At 38.7% G+C, this 24,573-nt stretch overlaps 1 protein-coding gene across 1 annotated transcript in view; it reads left to right on the forward strand.

Annotated features, from left to right (window-relative positions):
• The window catches only part of LOC148277877 (cell adhesion molecule Dscam2-like), a 67,022-nt gene that overhangs the window by 40,317 nt on the left and 2,132 nt on the right, over nucleotides 1-24,573 (forward strand). Inside the window, exons 3-29 of the mRNA XM_088232258.1 lie at nucleotides 354-567; nucleotides 942-1,086; nucleotides 2,803-2,951; nucleotides 3,799-3,889; nucleotides 4,455-4,633; nucleotides 5,562-5,707; nucleotides 5,787-5,922; nucleotides 6,301-6,420; nucleotides 6,971-7,135; nucleotides 8,557-8,701; nucleotides 8,776-8,924; nucleotides 9,451-9,640; nucleotides 10,084-10,226; nucleotides 10,323-10,393; nucleotides 10,470-10,692; nucleotides 11,236-11,385; nucleotides 11,785-11,949; nucleotides 12,498-12,627; nucleotides 12,982-13,175; nucleotides 13,579-13,761; nucleotides 14,212-14,409; nucleotides 14,879-15,064; nucleotides 17,654-17,947; nucleotides 21,560-21,701; nucleotides 21,783-21,889; nucleotides 23,059-23,256; nucleotides 24,155-24,325. Of these exons, the coding sequence (XP_088088384.1) occupies nucleotides 354-567; nucleotides 942-1,086; nucleotides 2,803-2,951; nucleotides 3,799-3,889; nucleotides 4,455-4,633; nucleotides 5,562-5,707; nucleotides 5,787-5,922; nucleotides 6,301-6,420; nucleotides 6,971-7,135; nucleotides 8,557-8,701; nucleotides 8,776-8,924; nucleotides 9,451-9,640; nucleotides 10,084-10,226; nucleotides 10,323-10,393; nucleotides 10,470-10,692; nucleotides 11,236-11,385; nucleotides 11,785-11,949; nucleotides 12,498-12,627; nucleotides 12,982-13,175; nucleotides 13,579-13,761; nucleotides 14,212-14,409; nucleotides 14,879-15,064; nucleotides 17,654-17,947; nucleotides 21,560-21,701; nucleotides 21,783-21,889; nucleotides 23,059-23,256; nucleotides 24,155-24,325 (4,384 nt within the window). The remainder of the gene's footprint in view (nucleotides 1-353; nucleotides 568-941; nucleotides 1,087-2,802; nucleotides 2,952-3,798; nucleotides 3,890-4,454; nucleotides 4,634-5,561; nucleotides 5,708-5,786; nucleotides 5,923-6,300; nucleotides 6,421-6,970; nucleotides 7,136-8,556; nucleotides 8,702-8,775; nucleotides 8,925-9,450; nucleotides 9,641-10,083; nucleotides 10,227-10,322; nucleotides 10,394-10,469; nucleotides 10,693-11,235; nucleotides 11,386-11,784; nucleotides 11,950-12,497; nucleotides 12,628-12,981; nucleotides 13,176-13,578; nucleotides 13,762-14,211; nucleotides 14,410-14,878; nucleotides 15,065-17,653; nucleotides 17,948-21,559; nucleotides 21,702-21,782; nucleotides 21,890-23,058; nucleotides 23,257-24,154; nucleotides 24,326-24,573) is intronic.

Consider the following 24,573-nt stretch of genomic DNA (forward strand, 5'->3'; position numbering starts at 1 on the left):
TTGTCCCATATCTGATGCAATAAACTTCTATTCATGTTCCCAACCGTGTGTCGCCAGAAGTAAAAAATTTACTATTTATCAAAATTTCATAGACACAGTGTGGGATGAAGAAGGATTGGCATGGCTTAGCACGAAGTCCTATTTGAATATCGTTTTATTTTTAATACTAGTGTATAGAATATACTGTCCTTGATTATCTTTGCTACACGTATTTATGTTCCGTCTTTTCAGTTTCTTCCATAAATGTTTCTTCATTTAAGTGTTGCAATTGGCTTGGGCCATAATATAATAAATGAATAAATTTATTCATAAGTCAATAACACGTTTCCGATCCATCTCTCATTCGTCCCAAGGTGGTGAACTCCGGCGGCACGGCCGTGCTGAACTGCAGCGTGCGCGGGGCCGAGGGAGGCGCCGTGCGCTGGGTGCACGAGGGCGCGCCGCTGGCGGGGGCTCTCGGCGTGCTGCGCGTGCCCAACTTCAGCAAGGAGCATGCCGGCGTGTACCAGTGCCTGGTGACTACCGCCGAGGACAGCGCGCAGGACGCTGCAGAACTCCGACTGGGAGGTCAATTATCATAATTTATGCGTTACTTTTTAATATTTTTTCTTAAATAATTTAAAGTAACGGCTTCATAGAGGATGTATGTTACACAGGAACTCCGCAGGGTTGATATTTAGGTCCTTTACTCTTTTAATGAATTTTTAACGTAATGTTAAGATTTATTACAAAAACGTATCCCTGTAGTTTCATAATTAACAGAATAGGAGTTCCATTAGAACAAAATACGGATAATTGAATTTCAAATGACGCTTTTTTCTAGTGCGTGTACTCAATTTACATCTATTTTGCTCACAAATTTGTGTTTTATACAAATTAATATATTATAGTAATGGTCGTCGTCACAAAAGCATTTTTTTTATCTTGCCTTTTATTTGTAGATTCAACCCCAGAGTTGGTGTACACCTTCATAGAGCAAGCGTTACGGCCCGGGCCCCCCGTGTCCCTGAGATGCTCGGCCACGGGGGCCCCACCCCCCTCCTTCTCCTGGCTGCTAGACGGACAAGAACTACCCCCCTCGCACAGGTAGAGCCTGAGACCTGTATTATACGATAAAGATACGAGCAGATTCCTAATCTATATCAATGATATTACACATTGGGGTATTAAAGGTACACTTCAACTGTATGCAGATGACACAATTATTTACTATCGCAATCGTAACGTAAAAGATCTTGAAAACGAAATGCAACTAGATGTTCACCATCTTGCAAGTTGGCTTCGTATCAACAAGCTCAGTCTCAACATTAAAAAATCTAACTAAATTACATTTTTGGTAAAAAACGAAATATTTATCTGAATATCGCTCTTGGAAATGATTATCTTGAAAAGACTGACGTGACAAAACATTTGGGAATCTACATAGATTCACACGTAGGTAGGTATATTTAAGGTTGAGAATTGGTCCGAACATATATTTGTATAAAATAAATAAATATCTTTATAAATTTTGTGTGTCACCACTTATGGAATAGGTAAATAATTACGAAATAAAAAAAAATGTGTATTTTTTATTACTTTTATATCTATATTATTTAATTATTTTATTTTGTTTTATTATTTTATTATATTAATTAATTTATCAATCGGTCATTTGCTCCAGGATTAGGCTAGCCTTATTATTTTTATCAATTTACCACAAACATTTATACTTAATTTATTGGAGAGCATCCACGTGACATATTGATCAATAGAACCATCATGTATTGGGCAGTAACGAGATTTGTCGTGAGAAAAATCCCGTCGATTTGAAGTTAAACTTCGCGCGTTGACAATGGTCCGCTGGTGCCACAATCGTAACACTGCAAAAAAATTAAGGGAAATAATGCATGAAGCGACTTTCCAAGAATCCAGACAAGGATTGTCTGCTCCACATCCATTCAGGATGCAGGACGACCTGCATGAAATCATTTGGAAAAATTTACACAAATTCTCGAATCAAATAATTTTCTATTTTCGCCATTTTGCCATTAGCTAGAAAGTAAATTTAATCCTACAAATTGAGTAATTTTTTTATTTGATTTATTTTCTACATATTTTCAAAATAAATTTTACTTCGTTAAGACTGCCTACTTCAGTGTCGATTGAATTCAAATCATTATTTTCATAATATTCAGTAACTTTTCTATAAATCACAAATCACAGAAGTCAATTGTGACATTTTTTATATAAGGTAGTATATTTTTATAGTATGAAAAGATTGTGTTGTGCAATTCACTAGTAGCATACTTGCTTTGATGGAAATTCCTCTTTCTTTGCTTGAAGATCATTTACTATTTTATTTTAATCCTCTGATTATGAATTTTTCTACAGGGTGGTCTTAATTATAATTATCTATTTAAAAATAAAATACTTAAACTCATTAAAATAGCATTATATCAACTCAATAGTTAACCCGAATTTTTTTGAAAATGATCGCTAAGATAAAAATAACTTTATTTAATTTACTTTTATATAACTTTGAATTCTCTATCCTTACCTCTGTTTTGTATAAATACATTTAACTCCTTAATAAAGATGCCAGTCTCGAAGATGTCGCGAAAGCGATGAAACCGGTCACTAGATATTCCAAATTTGTGGATTATAGTATCACTCATCTTTTATTTATATAATAAATTACAATGAGCTTCCATCAAGAATTTTCACTTACAAACTTAAATGTTTTACAATGATATACTGTTAAATGTTGTCCTTTGCTTTACTGTTGTCCATTTGTAAGTCGGGCACGCTTCCGCTCCTCAGGTACTCCGTCAGCCAGAACCCGGAGGGTGAGGAGATAGTGACGCACCTCAACTTGAGCAGCAGTCGAGCTGAAGACGGGGGACTCTACTCCTGCCGAGCGCACAACTCGGTCGGAGAGGCAATACACACCGCTAGGCTCAACATTTATGGTTTGAACATCTCAACACAATTAATTATATTTCGTTTTATTTTCTGCTTTTGACACCAAAATTTTATAATTGGTAGAATACATACACACTGCGTATGGGCGGTGGGCCGGTATTTTTTTTTCTGAATTTTTAAATAAAAGTGGTCTAAAAAGTTGCCTTCTGGGTTATTCGGAATGCAAAAAATATCAAAAAAATATATTCGATACTACTTTTGGCCCTCAACCAGAGCTGAAGTTTTCGAAAAAGTCGATTTTTTTAGCTATAACCGGCTGCCATTTCGTATTTAAATTAGAAAATTTTGTAATAAATGGGTAGCGTTGTTTTAATGAGCCATTGTTTTCGTCAATATTGGCCAGGCGCATCAACGGAATCATTTCCGCGGAGTGTAAACTTTTTGAATTTTGGTAGTTTTAAAACGGGTTTGAATTTGTAATGTGAGTAAGTTATATCTTTACTAAGAAAAAATAATTTTATCAATATAGATAATTAACAAAATGTTCAGACAGTGATAACCTTCAAAACTCGGTTGAGGGCCAAAAGAAGTATGGAAATTAAAAAAAAAAAATTACGTTCAATGTGATCCAAAATGTAACTATTTAGACCAATTTCACTTTGATGTCTAAAAAGAAAATCTTCATTCATCATCGGCCCACTCACTCCCTCACTCATCAATACACACGTCCAATATTTAGGTAAAGATAAAGTCAAAATCATTTCGACCATTGCACCTAAGACTTATCAATTTTGAATAGTATCCTTTTATTATTTTATTAAACCCGTTAAATTAAGTACCATTCATTTTATTAAAAATATTAATTTATTTGAAAAGGTATGTTTATGTTTCCAGGTCCTCCATATATCCGCTTTGTGCCTCCCATCCGCGCAGTCGCTGGGGCCAACGTCTCCGTCTACTGCCCCTATTCCGGGTTCCCTATCAGGTACCTACAGTCCTGCTTCATAATCCCGCAATCCGTCTCCGCCTTGATCATCAAATTGTTTGTATCGTTTGTATTATATCCTCAAAAGTAAAAACGACCGAAATATTCTGTAATTACCGACTTCCACAGATTATGTGACCCAAATACGCAGGGTGGAGTTATTGAACAGGAGTAGTTTTTTTCAAATTTCTCTCCTTTTAACATTTCCGGGTCGGGTATAAGAGATTTCGGTGTCCGAAGTATTAAGCGTTGGTTTTGTAATCTACACACTGATCTACGTAATGACGCAATGTGATTGTCTCCCGGGATCTGAGGTCTGCGAACAACCGTTAACCGCTGAAATCGGCTCGACCTTCCCACTGACGTACGCGCTACCTTAAGATCTCATTTTGTCTGATTTCCAAACACCTCCCTGTCCGACATGTAGAGGTCTTTTGGTAGTAGCACAAAGCTTAGTTATTAATTATTAAGTTAAGCTTCCTTATCACAAAACAATAAAGAGCTGGAGGTGGAAATATGGAAAAGGAAAACCGTGCACAGTAAACAAGAAAAAATATCATTACAGCGGAGTGAAGTGGGAGCGGCAAGGAGTGGCGCTGGGGGCCGACCCGCGACACGGGCGCGACACGGAGGGGGGCCTGCGACTGGCGGCGGTGGCGGCCGGGGACGCGGGCCCCTATGTCTGCTCCGTGGCCAGCCCCCAGGGCGAGATGGCGCGCCGGGAACTGCAGCTAGTCGTGCTGAGTGAGTCTCCCTCCACACGCATTATGGAATTGTAAACAACAAATGACGGTGGAAACTCGCAACTGTATGTATCCTTGTTCAGTATGCATATTCGTAAATACCCGAAGCATTATCCGTTCGGGATGTTTCGGGATCCACCCGAAGCGGCTTCGTTAAAAGCAGACGAGTCAGATGGAGATACCTGATGTGTTTTCTACTACATTAATAACCGAAATAAATGAAATTCCTTTTTATTTTATTTATTGGAGAAATCAACAGGTTAAAAACAAAATATACAGACAACAAAATCAATGACAGATATTAACAAAAATACATGAAATATACATACATTTGTCTTATTGTGTGTGTGTGTAAATATATTTTAGAGATTGGCTGTGAGGGTAAGTGTTTTTATGTGAGTGTGTAAGTGTCTGGGGGTTAGGGTGAGGGTGAGTGGGTGATATAAAGGTATGAGGGTGGACATTTTACAAAACATTTATGACATAGCCGAGATACTACAACAAAAACGAGAATGTTTTTGTTGAATGACGTTACCAGGCGTTACTCAGGGGCAATTTTGTGGTGTTACGACATTGAACTGCGCTGATTAATAACGAGCCTGAGTGATTCTAAAACATCTCGAACGGGAGACGTATTTTCAAGCGATAGCGAAGCATCGTATGTAAAAATAGCGATATCAAATAGGAATGTTCTATTATCAACAGAATGGTAAATGCTTCTCGGTATAGAAAGTCAACACTTAATCCAGCAATGAAATATGACGATCCCGCAGAATGGCTGGATATCGATGTCTGTTGATATACGTACTCGTATGTATATATATTTCTATTTTGATAAAATCCTTACCTAACCTTAGTTGTAAGCGTTTGCCTTCAAAAATGCCGACAAACTTAAGTTATTTCTGAGCTATCGTTGGTTATCATTTCAGAACCCCCTCAACTTGCTCCTTTCTCGTTCCCTCCGAATGTGGAAGAGGGAAGCAACATCCAGGCCACGTGCAGTGTCATGTCTGGAGATCAGCCCATCTACTTCACTTGGTTTAAAAATAATTTACCAATTCCGACATCTCTAGATGTGAGTTTCGCTTATCCATTTTTTACCTTGCTGATTATAAATTACATAATTATATTTCTTAATAATTATATATTTTTAGGTTGAACAGAAGAGTTTAGATTTTTTTAGTATATTGATAATCAAGAAAGTGTCTTCATCTCACAGTGGAACGTACAGTTGTGTTGCCAGTAACGCAGCAGCTAAATCCAATTACTCCGCTCCTCTTGTCGTTCGAGGTGAGGTTTCGCTAATTATTTTTATCAAGATATATAAAATAATTTTTAATTTGTCTGTTAAGATGGTAACCAAGGTAAACGGAAGTTTTCAAATAAATTCATCATTTATTATTCTTATATTGAAATAATAACACGATTGGAGTTCCACGGGGTTCACCCAGAAGGGTCAACTGTCTTTTATTTTCCATTTATATTACATTGATTTACCGAGCTGTGTAAATACAGAATTAATACATATAAAGCCAAAAGAACCTGTGAATTAAAACTCAAAGCGGGTATTATTTTCTTGATACAATTTTATAAATCTTAGGTTTGCAAAAATACAGGTAAGTAGTTGGTATTCATATTTTTATGCCTTATTTTCTGTTTTTGCTTTAGTGGCTCCTCAGTGGCTTCAAGAACCGCAAGACGTTTCTACTTTAGCGGGAAGCCCGTTGCAACTTCCGTGTCTTACCAGAGGATTTCCAGAACCTCAGATTACGTGGATGAAGAGTCCAGGTTAGCGACGTACTAAAATCTAACACTAGTCACTTTCCTTATTTTACATTTTTATTCAGAATTATTATCAGAACAGTTGTTGTTGTTGTTCCGGAAAATAAAGTGCTGTATGTGAGACCATTTTACCTAAAAGAAGCTCGACACCCTTCTGGTCGAACAATAAAGAAGAGACTGGCGAAATGTTGATACAAGGTTTCCCCTGAATATTAATTATGTAAGACGCACCAAGCGAGTTCAATATCCAAAAGAAGAGCGTAAGCTCTCAAGGACAAAGCCAATTTTCAAATGGGGGAGGGATTGGAGTTGGAAACTCCTTGATGATTTTTCAACGATTTAATTTGCTTATTAGTTTTGTTCTGTCTATATTAATATCCCTTTTATACAATTTTTTATCGTTGTTTTGTTGAAATATATTTATCGTCCCAAATCTACACAGGACTTCATTCCTATAGAATAGGGACTTTGTATTCAAATAAATGTGAAAGAAATAATTATTTGTGAATGTTTAAATACATAAATATTTTTTATTTAAAAAATATTATAATTTCAGGTTCATCTTCGCAGAACTATAGGACATTGGATTCTGCCGATATAGATCCCGATGGTGGATTGTCTCTGGCGGCTGTAGATGCTTCGGATGAGGGTTATTACCTCTGCAAGGCCAGTAATGGAATCGGGCCTGGTCTGAGTAAAGCTGTGTTCATCAGAGTTAATGGTAAAATCACAATTTAAAAAGTATTGTTTCGATTGATCCTATGACTAAACGATAAACAGATATTCTAATAAATTCACCTTACATAAAAACTCAAATTAATAGTCTACATCTTCCTGTAATTTACTTATAAATGGGTACCTACCAATATGATTTCAATCGCCTCCGATCATCTCAGTTTATATTATATTATTGGGTAAGTATAAATCGAGAGGATTACGTAGAGGCTTGTATGAGAAATTATGCCCCGCTTCTGTGTGGTGGGTGAAGCTGATTTTTCAGGAAAGCCGAGGCTACATCGCCCTTGCGCTTCTTTGCTCTAGTTTTATTCTTTCTGGCAGTTTTCCCCGCGTATAACTTCTGACAATCATCTTGTAAATGCCGTCAGCATCGGGAGTTCCGGTTCTGAACTGATTTCACCCAGAACTTAAGGCTGTAGTCTGTTAAAACGAACGCAAAATTGGGGAATCATGCGATTTTGCCATTTTTAAACCAATGTGTTTTTTTTAATCGCGCAATAATAAAAAAACATAAATTAGATGAAAACAATATTTTTAAAGATATTTCTGTTAAAAAATATACTTAAAAGTTTTATGTAACTAAAATATAATTACTTTTAGACCGGCAGATTACGCCATTTCAAATTTAGACTAAACTTAGGTATCTGGGATCTCAATAAAGACTAAGTTAGTATTGAACTAAAATTTGTCGTAATAATTTAAAGATAATAAATTGAATATGAAAGTGGCCGAAGCCAAATTTAAATTTTTTGATTTTGAAAAGAAATACAAGCATTTTGAATTACATACATTTTTGTGACATTTTCCTTTATTTCTACTTAAATTTATGCCTTCGGTAATACTTTTAAAAAAAAATATTGAAATACTATAGTTGAAACTTTTTTCTTGAAAAAAAAAGATAATTCTGGTAGTAATATTCAATTTAAAACAATATCAGATTGACTTTTTTATGACCTTCAGACCTGGTTTTGGGTAAATTATTACAGCAAATTTTAGTTCAATACTTCGTCTTTATTGAGATCCCAGATACCTAAGTTTAGTCTAAATTTGAAATGGCGTAATCTGCCGGTCTAAAAGTAATTACATTTTAGTTACATAAAACTTTTAAGTATATTTTTTAACAGAAATACCTTTAAAAAATATTGTTTTCATCTAATTTATATATTTTTTATTGTTGCGTGATTAAGAAAAAACATTCCTTTCAAAATGGCAAAATCGTATGATTTCCTAATTTTGCTTTCGTTTTACCAGACTACAGCCTTAAGTTATAAGAACAAACGGCAAATATATTTTGTAATAATTTTAGTAAGATTAATAGTATTCGAGTCTTATTTTTTTAAGAGCAAAACGTTGTAAAATGTTACGATACTCGTGTAAGTATATGGCTAAAATTTGACTTTGTAGAACCACCGAGATTCGAACAGGGGTCGAGAAATGTGACCACCAGACGCGGAGACTCCGCAAACTTAGTCTGCGAAGTGTTCGGAGATGATCCTCTTCAGATCGTGTGGACATTCAACATGAACCAGCTGGAGGCCAGCAACTTCAGGTCAGTTGCACTACAGAGATAGCTATTCTCACATCGAGAGATGAAACGAAGGACTCACGGTTTGTTCCTTTAAGGTTGATAATCTCCGAGGCTCGGACGGAGCGCGGGGCCCGCTCGCAGCTGTCCGTGCGGCAGGCGGAGCGCCACGACTCCGGCCTGTACAAATGTCAAGCCAGCAACAATTTTGGAAGAAGTGAGCTCTTAATATATCTCGCCGTTCAAGGTATTACCTTCAACAAGAATATTAATTATTCCTTTATTTATTTTAATTTGATGCATTTCATTTGTACACCAGTGTTTTTGAAATTACTCCGCCCGCGACGTCTAGAGTTGACGTCGGTGAATCGTGCTGATATTTAAAAGTGAAATTCCGTAAAGTCAAAATACACTAAATGTTGAAAAAAATACCTGCCCGTTAACCGGAAATCTATCACGACACATAACAATGCTGTAATTAATTGTTTGACTTACAAGAACCTGTAACGTAGTTCAAAGTAATGAATTTTTCATCAATTTTAGAAAACTTCGCTGCACAATTAAACGCTCCAATTTTAACCGCGTGTAAGAAATCATTTTATACATCCAATTTCCCATATCACGAAACTTCCTCCATACAATGGTATGTAAGTTTAGAGTATTGATCTATAGGTACTTATAAAACGCATAGAAATTGTTTGTGGTGTCTGAATATGTTGCAAATATAATGATCGATTCTAAAAGTTCCATTGATACAAAATTGATATTTCCAGAGCGTCCGGAGCCCCCGGCCGACCTGGAGGTGGCGGAGATCCACTCGCGCTCCGTGCGGCTCGGCTGGAGCACCCCCTACTCTGGAAACAGCCCCCTGCAGGCGTACCTGCTGCAGCACCGCCCCCTCGGTGACACGGGCTGGACCGCTCCCTCCACACACAACCTCACCATACTCCCAAATCTGCTCAGGTTCTTACTAAGTGATATAATGAGATCAATCATCATCATTGGCGCTACAGCCCTCTGTATGTAATCCTCTAACATTCGTCGTCATCTTCTTCTATTCCGGCATGTACTCCTCCGGCCCTGGTGCCAATAGCATCTATATCCCGCTGCAGTCCGTTCATCTACCGGAGTTTGGGTCTACCGACGCTATCTTATTGGAAACTCTCTCTTCGTTCATTCTATTCTAGTGCCCTGCCCATCGTAGCCTCCCCAATTTGCGTAAATAATTAGGTCAATACTAGAAAATATCACGGCCTGCACTTTTTCAGCTTTTTTATGTGTACGATACAAGCTGGGATTTTTTGTTTTGGAAATAATCAAACCTTGATAATGTTTTACTTCACATAAACTATTTTGAAGTTGGTAAATTCCCTCTCTCTACTGGCTTAAATTGTAAATAATTTCAGATCAGATTATCCAGAAAATAAGGAATATGCTTTAGTGGAGGGGCTTCAACCGGCCAGCGCGTACGTGTTTCGGATTCTCGCCATTAACCAGATCGATCGCAGTCCCTTTACCGATTCTGTCATAGCCAAGACTCAGGAAGAAGGTATAAAAATCTCAACTTATTTTTTTTTACTCCCAAAACCTATCGATCAAAAATATTTTTAAATTTACCACTTCCTGAAATTGATTAAATTTTCAGCACCTCTAGAGCCTCCACGTAATGTCCAGGCCCAAGCAACCGGTCAGGGAGAGCTACACGTCACATGGCAGGTTTACTATCATGTTTCTCCTACTGCGTGATTCTTAGATTAATCTGACAAAATAATAAAATGCATGTTGTTCGTAGCCACCCCCGAGAGAATCGTGGAACGGTGAGCTCCAGGGGTACACAGTGCGCTGGTCGGGGGGCTCTGGGGGGCGCGGCGAGGGCCGGGTGGCGCCCCCCGCACTGCACCACGCCCTCGCCGGGCTGGCCACCAACTCTCACTACCTGCTGACCGTGGCGGCCTTCAACGGTGCCGCCCACGGCCCCTACAGCACCCCTATTTCGGCCACCACCCTGGAAGGAGGTATTTATTGCTATAGTCAAACCATCAGTTCTTTTGTACATTTTACAACTAACGCAATAATAGTCATAACCTTTATAAACACTCCGAGTGAGGTGCAAATTTTAACACAAATTTCCATCAAAAACTATTTTTTCATAATATTACATGCGGCCCAACCCCGCCCTGAAGACATATAAATCTTGATTAGGTGTGTAGAACTTCACGGTCACCGTTAGTACTGCTTGTAGTTTGTACTGCTTAAATTGAACTCAACATGGTTCTCAGAACTACACACGACATAAATGACACTGAATATACTGTACCTACTGCCGACTGCGACACGGTACAAACTACTAGTACCATTTTTTCTACATATCACATAGTTTTCCTCTGAAGATGGCTCCTGCAACGGAAGGGTTTCCATGTTAGTTTGGTTTGTGTCCTGACGAAGAGACTGGTACGTCGCGAACCGTCGGATATAGGAAAGTCGGTAAGTGGTTATATTATACAACTATTTAATAACACTGAATAATTAATAATTTCACTGAATAACTCTTTCTATAGTTCCGGAGGCTCCTCCCGAGGACGTGTCTTGTAGAGTGCTGTCGTCCCAGAGCCTGAGTGTGTCCTGGCACCCCCCACCCCCAGCCTCCCTCGGCGGGGTCCTGCAGGGATATCGCTTGCATTACCAGCCCTTGCATATATCCGATGAAAGTAAGTAGTTACTTGATTAATAGATTGTAAAAAATGCACGGAGAATCTTCATCCTCCTCCTGCGTGTCAGCTTCAAAGTCTTTATCACCCTTGTCGTCATTAAAAAAAGCCTTTATAACCTCCTCTTTTATTTTTTCCGGGAGATTTTTAGTTGCATGTTTTGCCTTTATTCTTTCATATAATACATATGTATGTCGTTCGGTCCACTGACCGAAGAAACAAAGAAAAAATATTTAAAATTAAAGTTTTGGCATGTTGGTAGTATTTGATATCACTTTCTATCTATATCTACATAGACTATCGCCCCAAACCCCGCGTATTTCGAATAAAGTGCGATATGTCATTTTACCCATACATCACGATTGATTTGTTAATACGATACGATTTTGATTATATTAGATGACCAGCAAGCGGTGGTTGGGTCGGTGCGGCGCACGAGCAGTCTGGACACGCAACTGGCCGGCCTGGAGCCTCACACGGCCTACTCCCTCCGCGTGCGTGCCTACACGGCCGCCGGAGACGGGGTGCCCTCCTCGCCCCTCATCTGCACTACGCACGAAGATGGTAACTTTCTGCCGTACAACTAAATCAGTGTATTTTAAGTATTTTTATTTTCCTTCCTTTCTGTGTGGTCTGTTCTCCAAAAAATTATTCCTCCTGTAAGGTGGATTCCATAATTCTGTCCTTCCATCTTTCTGTAGGACTTCCTCGAGGACTAGTGCCGTGAAGCAATATGCAATTTGTAGTGCAATATAAGGGAGTCTGTTGGTGTTCATCATTTAGACATGACTATACCAGTCGCTCTTTCACTGTCTACTCCATTTTACGATTTCTTTGGCCTCACGTATCTCGTTTATTCTGGTGTTCCTCACGCGTTTTATCCACTATCATCCTTGGTGTTTTCATCTCGGATGTTCTCAATACTTGTTTGGTCCTGACTGCCTCTGCCCTTGCTTCAACGCCAAATGTCATTATTTGTCTTAAACATGCTTTATAAATACTCATCTCAATCTTAATGGCCATATTATCATTTTCCCATATTGTGTTTATAAATTAATCTAATTAAATTGTGCAAGTACAGCTGCTGATGATCTGTTCTGTTTTGTGTCCAGCTCCGGGTCCTCCAGCCGCTATAAAAGCATCTCCCTTGACAACGGAGACGATTCTGGTATCTTGGCTTCCTCCCACTCGCCCCAATGGACACATATCACACTACAAAGTGTATGTACGGGAAGCTTCTAGGTACTTAATATCTCTATAATATGTGATCTATATCTCCTTGCACAGTAGTTGGCACAAGAGCCGCAGAATTTATGTTCCTGTAGCATTCTTGCTACATGAACATAAATTAAACATAAGAGCGATATACAATTTTTATTGCGTTAGAGTGTGATAGATTTATGAGATATGAAATGAAGATGTGGCATGCTAAGGTGCCAAAACTTTAATAGGGACGATACTTATTATTATCTTTGTGCGCTTTCCATTATTTAAATTTTAATTTTAGTCGGGGAAACAAGATATTGGAGAGCGGGGTTTGAAAATTGATAGTTAAAATATTAACACGAATAATGTTTGTCAAGTTTTGTTGGTCAGGTCTGGGAGCCACCAGTCTTACAGGGTCCCGAGTATAAGTGCAAACAGCCCCGGAGAAGTATCCACGGGAGACATGACGCACACGGTGGCAGGGCTAAGGGAAGGGCAGCTCTATGACTTCTGGGTCAGTGCCAGCACTGCTTTTGGGGAAGGGAAACCAACCGACATACTGACACAAGAACCTTCTAGCAAAAGTGAGTTCTCAATGTATGTATACTATCACAAATTCCAAAGTGTATCAACATTTTTCAATACTTCAGAAAGGTAATCTTTATTGATGATTGGGCATTAGTATAAAATCATCATCGTCATCATTGGCTCAAGAGTCCGCTCCAACATTCGTCGCCATCTCCTTCTATCCTGACATGTACACCTCCAGTTCCCGAAGCCAAATAGCATCCACATCCCGCTGCACTCTATCCAGCCATTGGATTTTGAGTCTATCGATGCTTCGTCTACCTTGGGTCTTCATGCGAAGTATCTTATTGAGCACTCTCTCTTCGTTCATTATTTTTACTTGTCCTGCCTATTGCGGGATCTATGTGAATGTTTCAATTATTTTACTGGCTGAATCTCATGAGTTGTCAAATTTTTCAGGTGCAGCTCGCATAATATCTTTCGGTGGTCCGATTTCCGCCGGGGTGGGGGCCAGTGTGAGGCTCCCGTGCCACGCCGTGGGGCTCCAACCCCTGCGCACACGCTGGTTGGGGGCCAACCACAGCCCCATCACGCACCAGGCTGGCTACACCGTCTCCTCCTCGGGAGATCTGCTCATTCATAGTAAGGCTACTCGATATCTAACATATCGATCATAATATATTTCAGTTACCCAATATTGTCCAGAGTGAGGGCCAGTCTCCGCCCATCTGTCTTTTAAATATGATTTTCCTGCACTATATTAAACTCAAATGTCAATAATCAAAGATGGGTATCTGCGAATAATTGCTATTTGATCTTAAATATATAAATATATTAATATTTAATAGTGTTTAACATTTCTATATAACCTCTTAATACACTGATGACAGCTCTGATATTTCACTGTACAAGTGTCTTCATTTGATTTGATTTAAACTCAACCAACTGATATAATGTACATTTCGTCTCACAGAACTTTCGAGATATGTACCTATACATTCAATATCAATTTTAGGAGTTAAAACGTTTTAATAATTCAGAAAGAGGTTTTGATTGGTTTCGGATGTTTAGTAACAGCCAAGTATATTTCAGGTGCTGAACCTTCGATGGCGACCAATTACACTTGCATATCCCGTAACTCTGTCGGGGAAGACTCGATAACCTTCGCATTGAGGGTCCTTCTCCCTCCCGACGCCCCCCGCCTCACCTTGCGCCCGTCACACTCTACGGACTCCTTCAACCTGCTGATAGAGCCACCACTGCCAAAACCGGATGTCACGCCCATACACGGTATGTTCTATTTAATTCAAAGCGATTCATTCCTCTTACCTACCTTTACCTAGTAACACTCATAACAAGAGTTCCAAGAAGAAAGAAGCGTTGACCAGTAGTTGTTACCGACAATGATCATTATCTGTGCATATTTAACATCAAAATCGGGAAATAGTGGTATAGAATCCACCTCCAGTGCTATTTTGAACGCTCTCTGGGGGGTAGATAAAGCGAGGTAGAGAGCGTTCAGAATCTCACCGCCTATCGAGGAGTAATTGTACACTGAAGGAATTTTGCATTTTCAGTCTCTTACTTCAGACGCTAGCCCAGTTACTGTGAGACAGTGAAAGACATCTTCCAAATAAATACTCGGTGTCGACCTTCTCGGGAATCAATCTTAAAACCCCATCCAAACAACTATCTACTACACCAAGAAACGGACATAATTTCGCATAAAGTAACTAAAACATCAATGACTATTTTCTAGGATACGTGCTGAACTACAAGTATGACTCAGAAGAGTGGCAGAGCGCGGAGCTCCCGGCAGACAGCAGCGTGTACTCCCTCAAGGGCCTGCGTTGCGGCTCCCTATACCACCTGTACCTGACCGCGCGCAACCGCGTGGGCACCGGCAGCCCCAGCGAGGTGCTGTCGGCTTCTACCAAAGGAGGAGGTACAGCAGACTGGCGTTCCATTTCATTATCTCAATTTGGGATATTATTTCCCCGGCCAACAAGTTTAATGCGCTCGAGGTGACATGTGACTGTGTTAATCGAAAACCATCAGAATTTGTATGTCAAGAACAACTTGATGGCTCTTTTCTGACAGTCTTTTGTAAACGAAAACTAAAGAACGTCATCATCATTACCTTTTTAGCACCCAGTGGCGCATAGGGCACTGCATTTGTAAATCAAATGCAGCGTATTTTGATTATCTCTTAGATCAAGGTAAGGCGATCAGCCCTACGCTTCAGGCGCTGGTCCAGGAATAACAAAATGTTTAAACATTTAAAATCAACATTGTACGTCCACTTCATTAAGTATACCTGCCATTGTAGGCGAACGCGCTTACCACTACAAAACGAGGCGGACTTATCTCCAATCGATTTCTTTATTCGAGACTTTTACTCAGCCCTCGGAAGCAGCTGTCAAGTTAAAAACACTCGTCTAGGGTTCGGGTTCTATTTCACACACTGCTTTGTATTTTCATCTGCCCGGACACACAAAAAAGCTAAAGCACATGTGTGAAAATTCTAGTTTTTAAATATTTATATACGAGGCATGTTCAGAAGTAAGTGCACTGTGACCACTACGGGCTGCGGTTTTTTTTGTTTTTTTAGGGTTGGCAACACTGAGTGGCGAAAAGGATCTCCTGACAGAGCAAGCATCGCAGGAACACGGTACTACGTAGACTCACGTTGTAGTGTCAAGTTGCGTGAAAGATGTCGGTGAAAAATCCCACAGAGTGCGAGCCACGTGATGTGATCCCCTTCGTACACGCGGAAACGAATCACACCTACGGAATGTTTCCCGCAAATGAAAATGATTTATGGCGAAGGTGTTATGAACGGAACGAGTGTGCTTTAGATGTGTAGGGAGTTTTACTAAACTAAGGCAGAACTAATATTTATGACGAAGAAAAGAGGGCGAAAAAGTCACGCCCTCAGTGTTTTGAGACCGAAATGGCATAATTTCAGTCAAATTTCTGCGTAAGGGGGAGACCATCCGATGCACGACGATATTGTAAAACCCAAAAAAAAACTTAAAAGCAGCATTCAAAATAAAAAAGAAGGAGAATGATGACGAGAGGAGTGTGCTTGTTGCACGACAACGCCCGTCCTCATACAGCCTTATCCACCAAGACGCTCTTGAACTCATTCAGTTGGGATGTTTTGAACTGACCCTCGTATTCCCCTGACTTGGCGCCTTCAGATTATCATCTTTTTACCTCCATGAAGGCACACAGGGGTAGAATTAAATTTTCAACTGACGAGCTGGTGCAGAAAGAGGTTCTGAAGTGGGGGAAGGAGGTGGCGGGGGAGTTATTCGGCATAAAGAGGCTTGTGCCACGGCTCACCACATGCATTGAACGGGATGGCAATTATGCTGAAAAATAGTCGACAACTGTGTCAACAATATCCCGTACTTTTTTTTCATTTACACTTATCCTAAAAATATTTAAAAATTAAAGATCTAGTACTAGAGGTGATTTTCGACGCTACATAAATTATTTACAATAATACAGGTACTTTCTCTCGCCTCGTATTATAAATATTGTAAAAGAACAGGGGTCCAAATGAAGTTAATTAGCAGCTTAAAATGGCAAAAAAGTCCAATTTTCCGGTTGCCAGTTAATAAGGATCCACAAGGTAATTTTTATCACAATGAGGAAGGTCAGTGGTTTATTTTATTTGTCAAAAGACTTTCAAACTATTTGAAAATTAATAAATTACAACAGGGATGTAGAATACCTTAAAGAAGGGAATATGGAAGTCTAGGCATTTACAGGGATTATGACCTGTCATTGGCTGGTTTAAGTTGCCACTTTACACACTGTGTAACATTCACCATTTTGCCTATGTTTGAACATCCGTATTTCTTCAATTCTTCCATTTGTTGATTTTAGTTAAGTTAAAGAGTTGAAACCTTTATTGTTGTGAAGAAATCTCACTGAATTATGTCCCATACTAGGCAACGCCTGAAAACAATTTTCCAATTTTTAAACTTCTCCTTGGACCCTGTTGTAATTTGTTAATCTTAATGACTCCCGAGGGGGTGAAATCCAGTCTGTTGTCTACAAAAATTTGGACGAACTCAAATGTTGTATTTCAAAATGTTTTTTTATTTATTTAATGATTTTTTAAAGTTATATAATTTTTTCAATCCCCACCGAAATAACACCACCCTCGGTGTCACGAGTTCAGGTCAATGTGTGTGTCTAATATTTAAAATATTAAAAAACTAAACCTCATACAATTTTTTTTTACCTGCTAAATGTCAAAACACGCTAATTGTCGAAAAACGTGGCTATCCCGTAGACTGGAAATCTATTCCCGGTTCCCAGAACATCATAACAAAGTTATCATTTATTGGTTATCGCAAACACATAGTAACATGAACTTGTAACGTAAAGTAGATCATTTTGATAACTTCTCACTACAATATGCTTTTATTTTGACCATGTGTAAGAAAAACAATATTGTATTTAATTTCCCGTAGCAATGAACTTCATAATTTAAATTAGGTTTTCTTTCAATATCCAGAGCCCCGTATTCCAGCGGAGACCGAGCTGCTGCAGAGCAACTCCTCCGCGGTACGCATCCACCTTTCGGGGTGGACAGACGGCGACTGCCCGCTGCGATCGCTGGAGCTCCACTGGCGCCGCCCGGGGGGCTCCTGGCTGCCCCTGGCCTGCCCGCTACCCTCGCCTGCGCAGCCTCCGCTCGTCCTGTCCGGCCTCACCCCCGCCACCTGGTACCAGATAAGGCTGAAGGCCACTAATGAAGCGGGAACGGCTGCTGTTACTTACAACATCGCCACCACCACGTTATCTGGAGGTAATTTCAAATACGATATGTATGTAAAACTTGTACATCCGTTCAGTGTTGCATTTTTTTTAAAATACTTGTAAACAAACTCGGCTACAGTTTGCTACAAAAGTAAAAACCTATTTTCACACTCCCGTGAAAAAAATTATACTCGGGATTTACGAGTTTTACAAGTAAGGCCGACAAGGTTATTTAGATGCGATTTTACCATTTTTATTTTTTTGTGTTCATGTAATAGCTTATTTTGTGTATTTGTATAATAAAATATAAATAAAAAATTATAATAAATTAAAAATATAAAAACTCCAAACCTTGTGTCAAAAGGATCAACTGTTTTAAATAATAAAACCGTTTTTCAACTCTTCCATTCCAGAAATATGGATGTTCAAACATAAGCAGAACGGCGAATGTTACACAGTATGTTGGAGTGGCTACTTACACCAGACAATTACAGGTCATGAGCCCTGTAAATGCCTAGACTTCCATTTTCGCTTCACTAAAATGTTTTCCATCTCTGTGGTAATAGACCAATCTTAACAATTCAGTAGGGAATGAAACCCAGCCCTTGTCTACAAACATTTGAACAAACTCAAAATATTGTGAGCTCTAAAATCAATTAAATACAACCTGTATAGACCATTCAAATATTTAATAAAACTTGCTTTTATACACATGTAACAAAATAAATCATATAAAACATTTAAATGTGCGTGCTTAAACAAGCAAAATTTGATATTTTTAATTGAATCGGCATTCACTTCATAACACTTTATTATAAATTATTATGAAAATAAAACTTTGTTATCAATTGTGTAACACTGATAACAAAGTTTTATTTTCATAATAATTTAAAGCAAAATTTGTTTTACCGACAGGCACTAACACATAAACATAGAGTTATTAAACATTCAAATGCACCGTACTTCACATGAATGTTGTTTTTTTGTGTAATGGTAAAATATTTTTTTCACCATGCATAAGATCCTGATTTTGATACTCAACATGGTTAAATGTGCTAAAAAAATCCACGCATTCCGATGATGTGTAATCAATTCACATACAAAAATGGGGGATTTAAAATCTGGAAAACGGAAAGTCAGAAGTGATAATATTTTTAATATGGTGGCTAAAAACTTGAAAATTTTCTTACGCTCAAAGCGCGAGCGAAAGAACTACCCTTAGCGAAGTTCCAAGAGAAACTGCCGTTTTATGGCAGGGGTACAGGCTGACCTGCGTCGTGCGTGAAATTGTCTCTCTCACTCGCGAATATATATATATATAGCATCGAGATTGAGACGTAAAAAGTGTTTAGTACATTCGGTACTCTTTTACGTTTTCGCCCAAACAATGCTTCACATTGATAATATGTTGATTTTAAAGGTGATTTATCTCCAATTTCTAATAGAATGCTTTGTCTGTGTCCAATTAGTATTTATTCTTTAATAATAAATCATTTCGATCGATACGTGGATATTAGATCCAATGTGTACTGGCTGCACATCACCGAAAGAGTTAACATGAACTATTTATTCAAAAGATTTTTGACTTGAGAAAAAAATAATGTGATCATTGTGAAGAGTCACGTAACAATGAACTCGGAGTAATGTTATATGTACATCTATAGGTTGCGATCGGTCTACAGAGTGCTCGTTAAACCCTGTCACATCCGAAACCACTATGATCGGTATGAGCAAGAAGACATATTGGCATTCTCAAAAAAAATTAAGGCCAAAAACAATAATTGAAAAATACATATTTAAAAAAAACAAATGGTTGCTTACTTCTGCGGGGGCAAAACCAGAAGTGCGGAGAGGGTAGTCAGGTCGTCAGGTGTCCGGGTGTCCCGCGCACTGCGCCGCCCGCGCCGCCCGCGCTCCCCTCCGAAATCCGAGCGACAAAACTGGCGCGGGTAAACATTTCTAATTAACGCGTTGTGTATGAGTTTAGCACGATTTAAACCATTGTTTTTCAACCTGTGGGTCGCGACCCCCTGGGGGGTCGCGGAGCCTCTGTAGGGGGGTCGCGAGAGGTCGAGAAAACTTCAGTTTTTTTTATACAACATATAATTTGTGAGACTTAAATAAAAAGTCGAAAAGAGTTAAAATTATTATATTTAACGAAATTTCCCTATAATCAATCATACAAGTCAGAAAAATGCTAGTTCAAAACATGTTATTACAAAGAAAATCAATATTAAAAATGTGTTTAAATAGAAAATGATTACATCTGTGCTTGCTCATCTTCGATCATTTTAATGTGAAGGTTGCGCTTGAGTTTGTTCAATTAATTTCTCCCATTGTGGATCCGTTTTTGCCACATTAAATATTAAATCGTTTTCCAAATTTAAGCGATTTCTTAGTTTACATTTTATTCGCGCCATTGATGAAAATGCCAACTCGCACAAGTACGAGGTAGAAAATGGAATCAAACACTTCAAAGCCTCGGTTGTTAATTCTCGTTTATAGCTGCATTTAAAAACGGATTTAAGATCCATCTTTGCCCAGTGTTATCCGATATCTCTTGCAGTGAGAAGTAATGGCACAATTCTTTCTTCAAATCATGCAACACCATTTTCATACCAGATATATAAGTTGATGTTGATCTCGCTTCCGACTTCTTCAATGAAAGACTGTGTGGACGAAAATGAATCAAAGTTGTTTTGATTTATAGATGACCACAATTCAATTTTTTTTATAAAGCCATGGAGTTTGTCTTTTGCTGTAATGACATTTTCATCACGCCCTTGAAGACTTTTATTCAAGTTATTTAAATGTTCAAATAAGTCAGAAAGAAAAGCCAATTTTAAAAGGAATTCCGGGTCAGAAATGAATTCAGAGTAATGTGACTTGGCTGACCCAGATTATCCCAGATAGCAATTTAAACTGGCCTCAAGCTTGCATCAAGTTTGAAGTATCAAGAGTTCAAGCTTGACCCAAGTTTGAGATTGCAACTCTGTAAACTTGAGGCAAGTTTAAAGCAAACTTCCTAGTTACCATCCAACAAACTTGCATGATGTTTGGATTTATTTAGCAAAAAAAAAACAAAAAACAAAAACAAAAAAAAGGAAAAAAAAAACAAAAAAATAGAGAAAAAAAACAAAAAAAAGGAAAAAAACAAAAAACACAAAGCTTCTTAAAAATATTAATATTAAATAAAATATCTTGTTATTGTCGGTGAAATAAATGTTTGTAAATCGGATCCCAGTGTGACGTTGTTAATGTTTTTATTGAAAAGTGTGGATAAAAAGTAAAATATTCGTAAATCAATGTGAAATTTCTTTTTATCGTTGAAATCGCGCTAACCTCGTACAAAATGTGTTAATCAGAAATGTTTGTCAGTTTTGTCGCTCGGATATCGCAGCGGTCGAGAGGGTAGCGCATCTGACTTCCCCCTCTGCACCCCTGGTTTCTCCCCTGCAGAAGTAGGCAACCATTTGGTTTTTCAAATATTAAAAAAATAATGTTTTTTACTTAATTTTTTTTTTAATATGCCAATATGTATTCTTGCATAAGGTATGAACCGGTCATCATGGTTTCGGATATGACAGGGTTTAACAAACACCTGTACATCAATTCGGTTTCTGACGTAGTTGAGATAAGTTATAAATATATTTGATTTCAGCTCGGATAGCGGCTCCATCTAACTATCCGGATGATGAGCATATGGAAGAAGATTACTTGGACTCGATTATTGTTTCTGTTCTCTGCGCTTCAATCACAATATTCGCGGTTATTCTCGCGTACCTTCTGCTGAAGAAAAGAAGGTACCGATAAGAGCATTTTCTGAAGTCAATACTTTTTGTTCAAAACGCCCGTGTTGTTGAGAATTTATATTTATCTTTCAGAGAAGATATGCCGAGTGAAGAAAAGTCAGAGGAAGACAACTGTCGAAACTGCCAACAAGCGTATACGCCGCTCCCTCACAAACCCAAAATGATTGACGATTCTTCGGGTAAATAATTTATTACAGTATTTTATTTCTTCATTAACTATTTTTATTTCCTATTCACGTTTTACTAGAATATAAGATTTTGAGTGATCAGTAACCACATCATAAAATGGTAAACTAGAGTGGGTAAGGATCTTGAATAAGGAAATCAAGTGGAGATAAGTCCACCTAGTAGTGCAGTGGTTGGCATACCACGCTTGAGGTCCCGGGTTCCATTCCTGGGAAGGTGGTTCTACACTGCAATATATCATGTTCCGGGACTGGCTCCTGAAGCGTAAGGCTGATCACCTTACCTTAATGCAATAGATGATCAATATACAATGCAAGGCAAACATTCGCTCACATCACCCAAGATTTGTTCCTCAAAATTTATAAAACATATGTTCGCCCACTCCTATGTCTACCAAATCTGGAGTCCCTATTTAAAAAAAGACAGAGTTGCTGGAGAAAGTCCAGAGAAGAGCAACTAAAATGGTAGTTTCTCTAAGAAATAAATCACACGAGGACCGCTTCAGGGAGCTCGGGTTAAGTTCACTGGGAGCGCAGGCAGCGTGGTGACTCCATCTTAACTGAGCAATATAATGTACCCAAGTTGAAATCAATGTTCACTATGAATGAAAACCGCCATCTCAGAGGTCATTCATTGAAACTCAACACCACCTCCTTCTCATCCAACCCCAGGAAAAACTTCCTGACAAACCGAGTTGTGGAGAAATGGAATGACCTTCCCGAGAAAGTGATTGGTGCTAGTTCAGTTACTGTTAACTAGATGCACACATCCATTCATAATGTTTAATAACCACGTGCACTTGATATACACGCATCAGCTTAATAGCTGCTACTGTATTATTAATAACAATAATTCAATTCCTTATGCACCACCGGGTGCATATAGAGGTATGATGATAATGATGAGAGTGAGTAAAGTGGGATCCGAACCTCGACGCATTGATCTGGAGTCAATGACACTACCACAGACTTACAACCTAGATTATTTATGACGAGTAGATACATTTACTATTAATTTTTTCATACATTTTTGATAACTTTGCAGTACAATTAAATGCTCTAATTTTCATTGTGCGTGAGAAGACAATTTTTGTACTTATCTATTTTCCCGCTGCTCTGAACTTCCTCATTGTCCAATGCAAAATATATTTTGATGATTCCAGAGCTGTATGAAATATCGCCGTACGCCACATTCAGCGTGGCGCCGGGCGCCCCCGCCCCTCGCCCCGGGGGCCGCACCCTACACCCCGGGGGAGTTTCGGCCTCCACCCTGGACTACACGCTGCAGTTCCGCACCTTCGGCCAGCAGGACAACGAGGCCTCCACTTCGCACCGCACGCATCGCTCCATCTCTAAACAAGGTCAATATAAAGCCCGCAGTGTTGTCCGGACCGCCTGGAGGTCAGCGCTGTTTCCATGCATTATTGCGTGTCCATCCCGGACACCTTTGTAAAAGTCACGACTGGACCGTAGGGTTCATTATTGCATCATGATCAGATGAAACTACTACACATATAAAATTAAAACTAATAGAGAATTTTCTCAGAAGATGAGTCGCCCATTTAATATTGATTTAACTAATTTCCGCCCGAACTAACTACTTTTTTTTTTTTTACAGTTTACATAAGAGGTAAAACAGAGTATTCAAAAAATAAAGCATAATTACATAGCAATGAAATACATATTAATAGTAAATATAGTAAACCTAAAAATCACACAAAGGCATGGCCTGTTCGTGGGTATACAAGAAAATGTTAATGATTTTTTGCTCCGATAATAAATAATGGACAGTTATAATATTTTTGTGTAACATAAGAAAGAGAAAATAAAATATAAAAATATTTGAACTCAGAAAAACCGTAATTAATAATATTTTGTTTGATAATACCTCATCCCTGCTTTCGGTATTCCCAATAAGCAAAACTACCCAACCCCGTATTAAAGGGAGTGAACCCCCTCCAATTAGCAGCTAATTACTATATCTAGTAGTTTGACTTTGAAACAGTGTTAGAAGGCAGATTTATTCATTGCGGAAATTTTTATTACTTTGCCCTCTGATAGAATATTTCCCACCACTACTAACTAGATTATTTTATTTTATTTTATTTATCTTATGTTACTTGATCGGTGGTATAGCTTTTTTAGCTGTACATATTTGCGACTCACAACCAAATGTCATTCGATAAGACACACAAACAAATCGGTAATCTCTTCACTGGGTTCTCCAGGTATAGTAGTAACACCTAGAGTTTGTTACAGACGAGTCGTCTCTGAGCTCGGCGGACACGGTGCAGGTGCGGAGGGGCAGGAGGGCGGCGGCCTCCCGCGGAAGGGGGGCGGGGGGCGGAGCGCCCAGCTCCGATGACTCAGAGGGGAGTCCCCCGCCCCCCGTACACTGCCCTCACAGGAGGATTATGCCAAACTCTATTTGTGAGTAGATTTCCTGTCCGGTACCCGATAATAATTTATTCAATGAGATAATTTCGAAGCAATTTATTTTAATGCCTAGTTATACAGATAAATTGTAAGCATTCGCTGTTTTATTTTGAAAGAATGAAAAGTTATTTTTTCTCAGAAGACTCGTCTTTACGAACATCTCAATTAAAAACTAATGATTGCATTTTAATACCACATTTGAAAGAGTTCTTTTTTTTTATTCAACTATATGTGATGAATGT

This window comes from Micrasema longulum, unplaced genomic scaffold, assembly GCF_059751315.1.
Source record: "Micrasema longulum isolate JH-2025_06_02 unplaced genomic scaffold, ASM5975131v1 h1tg000963l, whole genome shotgun sequence".
Classification (NCBI taxonomy): domain Eukaryota; kingdom Metazoa; phylum Arthropoda; class Insecta; order Trichoptera; family Brachycentridae; genus Micrasema; species Micrasema longulum.